At 46.1% G+C, this 14,125-nt stretch overlaps 2 protein-coding genes across 2 annotated transcripts; one reads left to right on the plus strand and one right to left on the minus strand.

Moving 5' to 3' along the window:
* Positions 1-2,668: 2,668 nt before the first annotated feature.
* Positions 2,669-5,947, minus strand: EI90DRAFT_3131114 (uncharacterized protein; the record flags this gene model as incomplete). Its single annotated transcript, XM_039064365.1, has 11 exons — positions 2,669-2,970; positions 3,019-3,136; positions 3,178-3,549; positions 3,929-4,113; positions 4,173-4,397; positions 4,449-4,765; positions 4,813-4,842; positions 4,894-5,096; positions 5,155-5,369; positions 5,419-5,544; positions 5,611-5,947. 11 exons carry the CDS (start codon positions 5,945-5,947, stop codon positions 2,669-2,671), a joined length of 2,430 nt encoding a protein of 809 aa, XP_038910812.1.
* A 5,798-nt stretch (positions 5,948-11,745) lies between these two features.
* On the plus strand, positions 11,746-13,685 carry EI90DRAFT_3131116 (uncharacterized protein; the record flags this gene model as incomplete). Its single annotated transcript, XM_039064366.1, has 7 exons — positions 11,746-11,765; positions 11,819-12,092; positions 12,165-12,479; positions 12,556-12,714; positions 12,768-13,030; positions 13,086-13,299; positions 13,605-13,685. The coding sequence occupies 7 exons, from the start codon at positions 11,746-11,748 to the stop codon at positions 13,683-13,685; spliced, it is 1,326 nt and encodes a 441-aa protein (XP_038910813.1).
* Between the last annotated feature and the right edge of the window lie 440 nt (positions 13,686-14,125).

Consider the following 14,125-nt stretch of genomic DNA (forward strand, 5'->3'; position numbering starts at 1 on the left):
GACAATCGACCAAGATTTGACTATAAAAATAATCAAAGAACCTCCACGGAAACTACTTTCCCACGTCCGCACACGTAGCAAGGATGGAAGTACCACAGAACAAAGATTCCTCAGGAACTAATGCAAAAGTCAAAGTCGTGTTTATAATAGAAAATGTAGATGTCACCCAACGGAACCAATGAGAGTAATTACAGGGGAAACTACCCATAAACGACGGAGATATGACTAAAACTCCTGCAAAACGAGGACAATGTCTAAAAAGCAAGTGCGAAGATTAACTAGTAACGACCGAGACAAGCTTGATAGCCCATTAGAAAGGAAAGGATCTACTCTTAATCCTCCCAAATTTTCATAATAAAAGGATCATGCGTTAATGAGAAATCCAATAACAGGAATAGTGACATCAAAAGTCCGAGCTCAGGGACAAGACGATGATTGCGTAGGATCCATAATTAAAACATACAACGAAATTTACACGGAAATTATGAAAAATAGGAAACTATAGTTATGCAAATTCTCAGCCCAAACGGTCCAGCCGTTGTGAAGTTATACCCATGACGGGAATATAGGAATCCGCATCATGTGTAATGACACGTGAGGGTGGCGATGTGCAGGGAACCGGCCGTCGGAACCGAGATCCGCACTTCGGCAGATCGCGAAGACCAATTTCCGTCCAAATAAGGAAGAGCCCGGTCAAAACAAAGCACGGAAAGTGCAAAACAACCTTAGATCATGAGGGAAAAATCTGAAATAAATCACAGAAGCCCATATGAAAGAAATAAACACCCGCGCATATCATAAATCCCGAACAAATAAATGAAAACGGCTCCCGCATACGAACGACGCACGTGATTACCGAATGTGCGCGCGAATCTTTGCTAACTCAACGAATACCAGGAAATAGGACACAATATTAGTACCATTGGAAAGGTGGGAATAAATGAAAATTTATGATACTAAGAACGTGAGAAAACATCCAGAAATGAATGAGATACAAGGACATGAAGTTAGAAACCTGAAAATGCGCGGGAAAACAGCTTCAAGAGGTCCAGAGTCCTAAATAAAATAGATAAAAATATGATATCTTCAAGGACAACCTACTATAACAACCAACGATACATATGGAGGATTAGGATGTGATAATACAAAAGGAAATCAGAGAATATGAACAAAATTCATGAAAACCACTAAACTACGACGGACCATGGCGGGAATTTTAGGGAACGATATTCTAATGAGGTGGAGAGCTATAACACATTCGTTTGAGTAATTCTTGACTACTAGCAACTTTTTCTTTCAGTTTCAAACCTGAATAATTCACTCATTTACCATTTCAGTCTCATTTTAACTAAATGTCACTAAATAAAAATGGAATAAATCAGCTGAAGGTCTCAGCACAGCCGTATGCATAGTAATGCGAAGTTTGAATTCAGAGTCATCGAGTCATAGCAAATTTAATGGTATATATATAGAATTTGAAATAGGTAACTGCAGCAAATGCAGCGCAGCCAAGTTCTAATTAACCATTAAAATAGCTTAGGCGAGGGAGGACAATAAGAATTCTAGGCGCAGTCTGACCACAGTAGAACCGCAGTTCAGCGCAGCAAAAGCACAGTAGAACTATAGCATGAAAATTTCATTTTTATTCAGTTTGAGAAAAATACACTGTAAATAAATCCTGTAAATAGAAGGTAGAGCATGAAAAAGGAAGGTGACCCAAGGAGTATAAAAGGGAGACCCTTTCTGCGACTTTTCGCCCCCCTTAGAGAAGTAAGAAAATAGAGTATTATTTTTCTCAAGCATTTCTGGTTGTCACTCCAGTGCGAAAAAGTGATATACAGTTAAGATTGCCACTGTAGTAAAAGGCAGCAATTAAGGAGAGAAATATTAAGTAGATATTTCAACAGGAGAGCTGGTTAACACTCCAGATTTCAAAGTGTAAACACAAAACAGTTATTTTGCTACTGTTAAAACAAGTGATAAAATAAAGACAAAAATAAAACGAACTCAAGGGACACTCCAGACACCATCCAAATTCATTAACTAAATAGAATCTTTGAAACTTCACCAAGTAGAAGATTAAATTCAAGTTTAAATCCAAATTAAACAACGCTACACAGAATTACACCTAGACAAATTAATAAATTTCAATAAAGAAACAGCTCCGCAGGGCTCGGTTTATCTGTAAGTCAATTCCCAGGAACTTTGAAACTAACCCATAAAAATAGAATTAGCCAAAACACTCGGATTGGTACTTTATTTACAATAAATAACACTAGTACACTTCCCCATCCTAACTAAAGAACCAGGGAACAGCTTGGTGGTGGTCTCGTTTGAACCTCCCAACTGACCTTCCTTCGTTCTCTCCTTCAGCGCTCAAAGTTGCAGAGAGCCCTCCTGCTCCTCCAAACAAGCCGACTCCAGAAGAGTTAAGCGGCAAGTAGTAGTCGGAGAGCATCACGCAATAGCTGTCTGTGACCGTTTTCCGTTCACTTTGTATATACTCTAGAATAATTTGTAGCATATAACTTCCCGATGTATTTTACGTTTGCTGAGCTTATGCCTTGCACTTGTGCCCAGCCCATAGGTTTAATAATGACGCGTGCAATATTTTCATTTTAAGATACCTATGTATCCTTCCAATGATCGGTTGTGATGTTTGGGTCACTCAACTGGGCAACATCTGTATCCACGTAGCTATCACATCCTCGTCGTCGTTCACTTCCAACTCGTCAAGCAGTTGGACCACCCTCCTGGCAACCTTTCCTACATCAGCCCCCCTGTCACGAAGCTCGTTTCCAACGGCGCTAATCATTCTCCAGTGTTGAGCGACATCTAAGACTTCAGGAGGTGGCTCCTTCTCGGTAACATGCAGGGCAATGATGTCGATGTTGACTAGGAGTTCAACGTTTTCTTCCATTAGTGCCTTCAAACGAACCGCCAGCAACATTTTCGATGCAGCCCACCACACTGAGTTTCATGCACACCTGAACAAGGTGTCAAAGGTGGGAGGCTCACCGCTTAGGCTTGATACGGATGACGGTGCCTCCGACGGTGCCCGGGACGTTGGACCTTCATTCACAGTGAGGTGCGTACTTCCATTAATCTTCAACACTGGTTGAACTTTGAGGGAGTACTATGCGGTGTTGGATGGATGAGCCTAATTGGAGGGATGACCATTGGCGTATGTGATTCCGGAACGGCTTGCTCCATGAAGACGTCGTTTTCTGGGTCATCAGGGAGTTGCGGCCCACGCCCTTGCTGGAAGCCTGAGCGTACACCCGATGGGAACGTTGTCAGGTTTATTGCCTCTAACTTTACTGATGATGATGAAGACCCGCCCGGTTCAGGTGAGTTGCGAGGTGGTGTCTCGGGTACGATGCCATCGTCCTGTGGACCTTTCACCTCGTTCTCTGGTACCGCGGCTTCTTTCATTTGGTTGTGGCCCCCAGGTGTCACACGGGGAGGTTTTGCCTTCGTGAGGGTGCATGCACGAGTGGCTTTGGACTTCTTGCATCGCTTGGAAGACGGTGTAACGGGTCTATCCAGCTAGACTCGCAACAGGAAAGAGGGGGGATAAGGATCTCACTACAAGTCAGGTCTGAAGTGGGGTATATTGGTCCTCTCAAGCGTGGTGCTGATAACTCTCTACTACTGTACAGCGGGTCATGGAAGAGTCCGATAGATAAATAAGGAAAGAGTATCACATGACAATAAGAAAACAGAAACATCTGGCTCTAGACACCGGAAATGAAATCAGAAAAATTAGGAAAAATAGGAAATATGTGTAAGGAGTGTGAGTGGACATGGGTTACATGTGATGGATGTGAGGTGCTTGCTGAGGGTAGTAGAATCGTGGGATTTGGCTCGTTTAGGGTGCACTGGCAAATCCCCGTTACAACGGGGATGATATTTGATTATCACCAACCGAATCTCCTTCCATCTCCACAGTTGGGGAGTTTGGCATGCTGTCCTTACGTTTTTGGGTTCGTGCGGGGATGACTGCTGTCCTCGCAATTGCCCTCCTTGTCTCGTGTTCAGGCAATAGGTATTTCGTAATATTCCCTTTCGCATCTGGTGCATAGTGTAGCACCTCACACGTCAGGTACTCGTCTGGTAAGCCCAAACCGGTGAGCTGTGTTTTTTTGAAGTTTCATTGACATTTTCCTCACCATCTGTCATTTGTTCCACCCTCAACGTCTGCTCCGGATCCTGGTGAGTGAGCTGCATTATACACCGTGCAGACTCGCATGGGGTCCAATCGCATGGTAGTGACTTGTTCAAGCATGGGACACCACGATGCCAACCAACAAAATGGAGATGATGCTCAAGCATGAATGAAAGTATGTTGGCGACTCTCCAGTTGTGCCCAAGCTCAGTTATCCCTGTTGCCTCCACTACAAGTAGATGTCAGATGAGCAATCAGACGGCACGGCAAAAGGACATACGAATGATTGCTTTAAGCCACCCAGCACACTCAGTGCGGCGTTGGGGATGCGAGCCATAGGTCTCGTCTGCAAAGGCGAGGCCTTCCTTCCTTTTTAATGTGGGTGTGTGGTAATCCACGTTGTTCGCATCGCCCTCAACCTCTGATTTGATGGCCGTGTTTCCCATTCCATTTCCCAAATACCTGTCCAGATCATCGCTGAAATGGACACTTTGCTTCATGTGCATCACGACGGTCTTCATGAGGCTTGAGGCACCAAACACCTCGCTGGTAGATTTATCGGGGTTCGTAAACGCCCCAAGATGTTGAAGAAAGGTTCTGCACCTATTTCAGCCAATGCGGGCTAGGAGACAAATTGCTCATACCTCTGTTTAATGGCGTCGGGTTGATATGGGCTGGAAGGATATGAGTAAGTTATTTGTGCCTTTCCTGCATAAACCTTGTACCTGAATGCCTTTATCCCGTCGTAGAAGTTCCTCATGGCTAAGGCACTATCCTCTGTGAGGGGTAGGCCCATAGCTTTGACCATTTCCGCAATCATTGGTGAGCTCGTAAATGCGATAGTCGAATCCCAAGGGGCAAGCTTGTCATCTGCTATGAACCCCACTAACGCCACCCCAACAGGATGAATGGAGCTGAGTGCAGCGAGCTATCAGCAAATTTTTCAGTACAATCGATTGCGATAGTTACTGGATTCTGTACTATACCTGAGCAGCATATTTTCCCGTTATTTTCTGCAACAGATAAAGGCCTTCATTTGGTTGAGCCTCCCTCTCGTCCTTCGATAAAACAAGGTCCCCACAATGTATCAGAATTTTATCATAGAATGCTTTTGCTTCTTCTGCCTGGTCAGGGTACTTCCTATCGATATCCTGTTGCTGTAATTTACGCAGGCATGCTGCTTCTTGACTGTCAATTCCAGCTAGGAAATGATTAGTTCCTAATATCTTGCGAGTATGTGGTTAACTTACGGTGAAGCTTAAGCCATGTTTGCCAAGCCATTTGGCCCGCTTCAGTGGGATTGTGTAAACGGAACCTCTTCATGACTTCTTGGGGGGACTTCCCCTTTTTCTGTGCGTAACCGGCAATGCAAGCTTCTAAAAAAACTGCAGGGGGTCCTTGAGTATTTCTAAACGGTGTAAGCAACAAAGACACCAATGCACCTTCGAGGCTCAAATCATCCATAACGAGTCCCTTCTCCAGTATATCGCCAATATCTCCGACTGTCTCAATAGATGAATGACCCCATATTTTCTGCACAATCCCCTTCACAATTTGATTGGGGGGGACAAGTGGTTGGAATTGTGGCCTGTCTTCGATGGAAGTATGTTGTGCAATAAGCTCTTTCAACTCTGCAAACGGGCCATCTGTAGCTCTGAGGAAGTTGTTGGCAGTGGAAGCCATAGTCAACAAGGTCATGCCACTGGAGAAAGTGGCCTGAAGGGTCAGAATTGATGAGTCAAATGCATTTGAAGATGCGTTCTGCGGGAGGGAAGGCATTCTGGGGTGATTTCTTGTTCTACCAGTGATTTTTGGTTTGGGGGGAACGGAAAATTTTCCTCAAATTTGCATCCGAACTATCAATTTTGATCTAGCAACAAGCCTGAAGAGAGGAACTTGTATCTACGCCGTTTCACCAGCCTTTACCCCATTCGACCCATCTACATTGCAACCTTGTATCAGGTAGCAGACACAGAATTCAAACGGAAAATTGGACATTCAGACCCTTTCCTCAATGTTGCACATCTACACCCATCTGCAACCAACTACAGGCCGATTTCCCCTTTAGCACCCTGTTTGACTTGTTCGCCGGTCCAACACAGTGTGCAAGAGCTCTAAGTGGCGCTCCGGAACATCGAGCAGGCCGCGATCGGCAGTGTTGCACAAGACTGAGTCAGACTCGAAGTCACGGGGACCCGGGTCAGACCGGGGTCGGACGGGAGTCTCGGTCCATCTCAGGTCTGAGCCAATGGAGTTAAAATGGACTAACGGATTTAACTACAAGCGCTCAATGCGCCACGCTAATACTCCATCCTGCCACTGTCTCTAGACTCCCATCTAGGTCTAAGCTTCTCTCTCGTGTTAAGAGGTCCTCCATCTCAGTTTCTAGTGCAATATTGCGCTCACCCTGGATCCAGTAAAGGTCCCACATTGAATCACGCGTCAAATTGAAGATATCGTGCACCCTTCTCCCCTGCAAACTTATGCCCTGAGGGCAGATTGTGAGTAGATACTTTAGTAGGGATGAAAAATGGAACCTACTTCAGAGGATCTTAATGGTGGATTAAAATTCATCTCTGCATCGCGGTCACTTGTGAGGTCCTCAAGAAGCTGGGCACGGAAAGAATGATATCCATGGTTTATTTCATCAGGAATGCATGAAGGATGTCCGTGCTCGGGCTCCAAACGGCCCCCGGATGGGTCACAGTCACTAGCAGAAGGAGCAAGTCCAAATGAACGGCGGACTCTCTTTCTATGTGAACCTTCGATTGCATGTTGGCGATTTAGGTCTAGTTTGATAGATGAGATTTTCACCATCTTCTCAACAGATAGTCGATTGCGTGCAGGGCTCTTTGTGTCACCAGTGATAGAAAAGAAGCGCTCTGAATCAGCTGAATTGCACACAAAGGAGAAGATGAGAATAGCAAGCCGCGCTAGTGGGTCATCATTGTGAGCACATCTCCAAGCCATCATTGGATTGGAATCCTAGTGGAGTGACAATAATCAGCTTGAGTAGGATGTGAAGGAAAAATTTGCATACCGGTATGCGATTGCGAAGATTAGCCAGACTCCAGTCCCCACCCTGATACCCAAATGTATCATAGCTGTCTGTCAGGTACGCAATAGCGCGCTGGCCCAATGTTTGTGGTGGTGTGGTGGTTTCAAACACGCGGCAATATAGACGCTCGATCATTGTCACCAAGATCCCGGTAGAGACTAGTGGGGTGAAGAGGGAAGTTTTGATGAACGGATTAAGGGTGACTGCGACTATAAAAAAATCATGGTCTATTTTGCTCCAGCGGGCATCAAGACTAGAGAGAATAGCATCAACGGGAGAGTGTTCACTAGAAGACAATATGTCGGCAAAAGACATATCGGTGTAGTGCTTGTAGAGTCGGCCAAAGATGAGTGCGACTTGGTCTGCCCTGGTATTGGAACCTTGACAAACATTCACGGCGACTGCAAGGGGCTCTATATGGTTCTTTATCCTAGATATCAGACGGAATTATCAATATCGTTTGTGATCCCGGTATCATACTAGCTGTCAGGGCAATAGCCCCGAACCCCGAGTCACATGTAAACTAGATAGATATAGTCACGTGGACAAGCGGGAACCTCCGGGTAACCGCTTACACACCACCGTAAAATACATCATCTTGTATCACTTACGGCTTTGTGTGCTGAGCAACCCCAAAGACCTCACACTAGCTCACTGTTTTAAATCATTCCAGAAACCATTATCTTCAATGATTGAGATGATCTGGCGCGCTTTATTCACTGAATCACCCCTAGTACCAGCAGCAAACTCAAGTTCACTCCGGCTTTTCAACACTATGGTTCGGAAGCATGTCTCTAGGAGAAGAAGACGTCGTATGGCCAATACATGTGATGTCCACCTTGTGATTACTGGCCGAATGAGGGCCTTTGCCTGGTGTGCAGTATCATGGACAGTGCGCTGCTCTGTATATAGCAAACGAAGCGCCAGACAATGGTTGTTGAACCAATTGATTATCTCATTCGCCTGTGCCAATCGCAACGACATTCCATTGTTGCGCTTAATATAGTCACCGAGAATAAGCTGCATCTATGATAAATGGATTAGCATGGGAACTGTTTCGAGCACAGGGAAATACCTGATGAGCATAGCAATCTGTTACTAAGAGCCGTGGAAAATGATGCAATAATCTAATGCGTGCAGCCCGAGATTCTCCTGATGCATCTGATACCCACCCGATGAGCTTTAGACCTAAAGGGCCTTCAATATAATCCTTTTCTTTCTTAATGTGTGTAAGTAGGTTCTCAGCAGTTTTGCGTTCCCCTGTGTTGTCATACACATTTGTTACTCGTACCTTTCAATAGTTGAGTTATAATGAAGGTCAATTCTGCTAGTAACTGGCCTACCATTCCCCTTGATGAGATCATAAAGGCAACTAGGTGGTTCCGAGAAGCGTCCTTCCACCCATCACATTGACCAGTAGCATATGCCCCCTTCATTAACCGAGTCAACTCCTCATGTCGTCAGTCAAACTCCGTGTTTAGAATCTGTCCTGAAAGTTTGTTCCGATTTGGAAGTCTGAAGGCCGGGTTCAACATTGAAAATAACTTGACAACCTCCGGATTCTCAACACAAAGGAAGGACCATCCAGCAGACACGATAGCACGGAGTAATTGTTCCTCAAGTGCTACTTGTTCTTCATTTGGAAGTGTAGGAGTTGTTGGTGAGGTGCTTCGCCGATGGGGAATATGGGCTGGAGGGACAAGTAGTGTTGCAGATGGAGAAGCGTGGCTCTGAGTTGATGATGGATTGTTGGCAGGTGTTATATGCACATGAGGGAGTGGAGTTGTTGAACGTCGGCTTAGCCATGCCTGTCCTTCAGCACACCCATCTTGGGAAGCATGCGCGCATTTTACAAGATGACGTGCCAACTTTTCTACCGTGCCTTGAATATCGGATGAGAGTGTAAGAGCTTAAATTTTTTGGTTGATGAGCACTTCTTGAATCAAATTAAGGGGATTATCCATACCAGCTTCATGTAGTTCACCTGCTGAGCGTCTCCGTGCAGCATCTCCAGTTGAGATGGCCTCAGAATCCGCTGCCTCCAGTGTCCTTGCATGCCAAGCTACACATCCCTTGCATTTTGCGACTCGGTGGCTTTTATTATTTCCATAAAGCCTGTCAAGGTGATAGAAATGCTCCCACATAGGACTCGGGACACCCATGTTAAGCAAAGGATGGGAGGCAGAAATGCACGGGATTGTGCTCGGAAATTTTCGAAAATCCCACAACATGAAACGTGGTGAATCAGGGGGTGAAGTCGCAAATGTGGGTAACTCAAGCTGAAGTGGAATCACTCTTACACTCTTAGTTATATTGTGTTGCTTGTATGCCAGCAGACAGTCATTGCAACATAAAATCCATAATAAACAAAATTTATCCTGCAAGGAATCGGTCAGACGGCTCTGAATATCGGGATTTCCCGCCAAAAGGTCCGACTTGCACGGACTGTGAGAGAGACTTGAGACCATTGAGTCGGACTCACGGACTTCAGCAGACTCCTTCCCAGTCGCTCACATGATTTCTCCGAGGTTTAGCCGCAACTTACGTTGCCCTCCGAAATCTGTCGAGTGACTGGTACAACTTGCAACACGTGATGTTCCCACGCTAAGTTGTAATGAGTTGTACATAGGTTATGGAATATAATTTTTAGTATTTACGCATGCGGTCATTGCACCCAACCCAACCCGTGGAGGCTAAGGGAGCACATCCAAGGTTGTGGAGTCAACATCCGGGGGTGCGCGAAGTTTAACAGTTTATATATTACTTAGTTACAAGTCACTTGTTTGTGCCCGGTGGCATAAGTGGTATGGCGTTAGCTGAGGCTATGCAGTCTTTTTAAGTGGCACATGTTCAATTCTCACTTAGGCAAACTCTTTTTGGGCCCTCCCATGGAATAATTGTTTGAAATGGTTGTTTTCTGTACACTAAGGAATGGAGGGTATGAAAAAAAAAAGTTTCCTAAGTGAGAATTGAACATGTGCCACTTAAAAAGACTGCATAGCCTCAGCTAACGCCATACCACTTATGCCACCGGGCACAAACAAGTGACTTGTAACTAAGTAATATATAAACTGTTAAACTTCGCGCACCCCCGGATGTTGACTCCACAACCTTGGATGTGCTCCCTTAGCCTCCACGGGTTGGGTTGGGTGCAATGACCGCATGCGTAAATACTAAAAATTATATTCCGTAACCTATGTACAACTCATTACAACTTAGCGTGGGAACATCACGTGTTGCAAGTTGTACCAGTCGCTCGACAGATTTCGGAGGGCAACGTAAGTTGCGGCTAAACCTCGGAGAAATCATGTGAGCGACTGGGAAGGAGTCTGGGACTTCAGTCTTTGGGACTATTTGGGACCAGGTCCGCACAACACTGGCATTGCCAGCCCTCGGCGAATGCCGTCTTTCAGATTTTGTTCAACCTACACTAATCCATCAGCGTGCGGCCACCCCTTGTGCCTTGCTGGCACGCATCCTTGCAGTCGTTTCGCTGGGCTGCTCATGGCTCTTGCTGTCGAATCTTCGTTGTTGTTGCACAACACTGTGTCCTCTTGCCTAACAGATCAACATCCTCTAAACTTGCGTCGGCATTTTAATTTTTATCACATGAACGCTTGTCAGAAGGTTTTCGGTGCAGTTCCACACTGACGCATGCCGCATGCTTGTATGAAAAATTTCGTTGGATCGAACGATGCATGTGCAGCACTACTGATGCACCACTTAAACTTGCTCACCTTGGTGATTCTCCCAGTCCCAGACTTCGATTTTGAGCTCATACGTTAGCAACACTGGATTCTGCCTTCTGCGTCTTGCGGCTTGGTGCTCTAATTATGTGTCCTTTTCCCCGTCTAGTTGGATGTGATTCGATGTCGCCATTAAACAGTTTACCATGGTCGTTCCACCACCGGTTAGTCGCTCATTCAGCGTAACGATATGCACTGTTTGGTAATGCTTTTTCGCTAGCTTATACATACACCCGCGGGATCTATCTTTCTTCGGCCGAGTATGTTTTCTTTAAGTGATGTCACTTCCCCCAAGTGAAACCCAAAGCCGTTCCGGTGTACTATTGAAGCTAGTCCAGAAACGAATGCAAGAATACAATGATACTGTGAGTCATGCCAAAAGCGTGAGAGCATGGGCGCTTGCAGGCACCATGCGTTACTAATGCAAGGCTGTATGAAGCTGCTGTCAACGAGGTGCTAATGCCTTTCAAGCAGCCTATCTAACCCCCAGATCGTCCTGGGAACACGATACTCCCATTACTCACCACGCTTGTGACACTCCTCTTCGGTTTGAATGAATTTCGCTGGACGGCACGGATCCATGCATGTGTGGCAGCAATGTGGATGCAGTCCAACTGCCAGCCTTCACGTCCGAATTTAACAGTCTTGCCACGGCTAAAGAACATGAAGAATGAAGAGCACTAGAGAAGAGAGCTGGAAGGAGCGGGCACTTGAAGCTGTCTATGTCCACTTGCGCATGTACGTGAAGTTTGGCCGGATACTAAGCTCTCATTATGGAGGAGGACATTGACTGGTGAGTTCGCGTCTTACGCGTTTAGCGATCTGTGCTTGAGTGACACGACAAAGCGAGGAAATTCGCCGAAGAAATATTGCACAGAATGAAGCACTCTTGGCGTCCCTGGACCTGAAAGATGCTTCTCATTCCCCTGGGATGTTGCCCGTTAAGTCTGCAAAGAGCAGGATTTCAGAGAAGATCGATCGGGTTCGTCCAGTCCGGCCTCGGAAGGTGGAGAAAGCGAGAAAGGAGAACACATCTGTTCCCCGAAGGCAGTCCTCCAGACTTGCCCATCTGCACGCAAGCCCGGATGATACTCCCATACAAAGGCTGGTCAGTGTCGTCGTACGCTCGCGACTTACTCGAATGACCGCGTCAAGCACGTGTATTTCTCAACGTCGCTTGTCTTTCTTGTAGGAAAAGCTGGAAACAAAGAGGAAACGCGAAGAAGTGGAGAGACTTGCCGTGCTAGAGCTCGAACGCGTAGCGAGGCGTCCGCGCCATGGAAATCTGTCTCTGGATGATCTTGTCGGCGACGAGGACGATACAAAGGAATCAATCTCATCATTAAGGGATACTCTCGAAACTGCCTGCAATGACGTGCATTCTGTCGAAACACGACTACGGAACTCTCGTAATATTGCGGAGAAGCCTCAGCTACGGGGCAGCGATCCTGATATCAATGATCTTAGGAAAAGACTTGGCAGCATGGTCGTGCGATCGCGAGCCAAGGTTTCGAGGGAGAGAATTTATTCCATGGCTTACCACCCAGAGAAAACGAATGATCTCATTTTTGTTGCATGGCCAGCTTGGTATTTGGGATGCGCTGGCGCCATCCGAAGAGAACGAAGAGGATAAATATGATGATACCCGAGGAGGAAGATATTGGCGTTTACAGCCTCATTGGCCAAGATCTCCAAAGACCTCGATATCTTGCATCAAATTCAGCCCAACCGATGCACATAGTGTGAGTTAAAAGCGCATGTGGATGGGAATCGCTCGGCTTATTCAGTTACATAGGTTTTGACGACATCCTATGATTCCATGCTGCGTGTGACCTCCTTTACATCTGGGCAATCTGCTGAGCTCTTTTCTCTTGCCTCGGCTTCGACACTTCTCACATCCTTTGATATCGCGCCATGTGGGAATGAAATATGGATCTCCGACACTGATGGTGGACTAAGCTTTTTGGACCTCCGGGAAGGCAACCGATTACGGAGACAAGTGAACGCTAAATTGAAGATTGGTTGTGTCAGCATCAATCCTGCTGCTGGAAGGAGAAGGTGTCATCTTTTGTGCACCGCGAGCAACGATCTTTCCCTGAAGCAATGCTGCTAGTGCTTTGGACTTAACTTCCTGCAGAACATGGGACGTTCGAAAACTTATGTTAATTGAAACTGGTGCACTTGTTGAGGGTGATGATGACGGCTCCAGCTCGCTTAAAGTGAAACCGCCTCCTGTCCTAGAAGCAGATCACGAGGCTGTCGCAGATTTCCTTTCATCAAAATCTGGTCGGGGCTGTATCCTCGGGCAATTTGAGCATAAACACAGTGTCAGCTCAGCTTTTGGAGGGAGGAACATAGTGACAACGTGCTATGATGATAATTTGACAAGTCAGTTTTATTCATATCCGGAGCCACCATTTCTCACTGACCTGCGCGGAATAAGTTTGGAATCTGGATGCTTGACTCTCATCGGGGGAGAAATTAAAGTTTCCCCAACCAATACAAAAAGCTCATAACTGTCAAACTGGACGTTGATTGACGGTGCTGAAAGCTCAGTGGAGTCAGAATCCGTCCCACTTCACTGTTAATTCACACAATATCCCCAGAATGACTGATGTCGAACGTTTTCTAGGTCGGATGGATGGACCATTCATTAGATATCATTGCGTACAACGGAGAGGAGATCGGGAAGCTCGCCGATCGCTCAAAGTGATGACGTGGTTCTCCGAGTGTGGTTACTCTAACCAATTGTAATTTCTTACTAAACATACGCTGGCCATCCGGCCTAAACTAAACGCAACACTGCATCCCGAACGGACCAATCGCAGCGGCTCATACTGTACGCGCGATGGAACTCTGGAAGCCTTGATGTCCTGGCTATATAGGTTGAGTTTTCCTACTCCTGCTCGAAACGATGGGATCATCGAGTCGATGTACCGAATTAGCCAGATTGTTCAACAGCGCTCAGTGTCCTCCTCAGCCACAACCCCTCTCGATACTTTTCTATTCAGCACTGTACCGATCTCTGTCGCCCATTGTGGTATCAAGTCCAGATTCCAATGCTATCACCGTACTGTTGGGCCACATCACCTACTCACCATAATTGATGGTGGGATCAATGAGGGCCACATTGCGCGCCTTCGGACATCATTG

This window comes from Cantharellus anzutake, assembly GCF_015039405.1.
Source record: "Cantharellus anzutake strain C23 chromosome Unknown EI90scaffold_73, whole genome shotgun sequence".
NCBI classification, from domain to species: domain Eukaryota; kingdom Fungi; phylum Basidiomycota; class Agaricomycetes; order Cantharellales; family Hydnaceae; genus Cantharellus; species Cantharellus anzutake.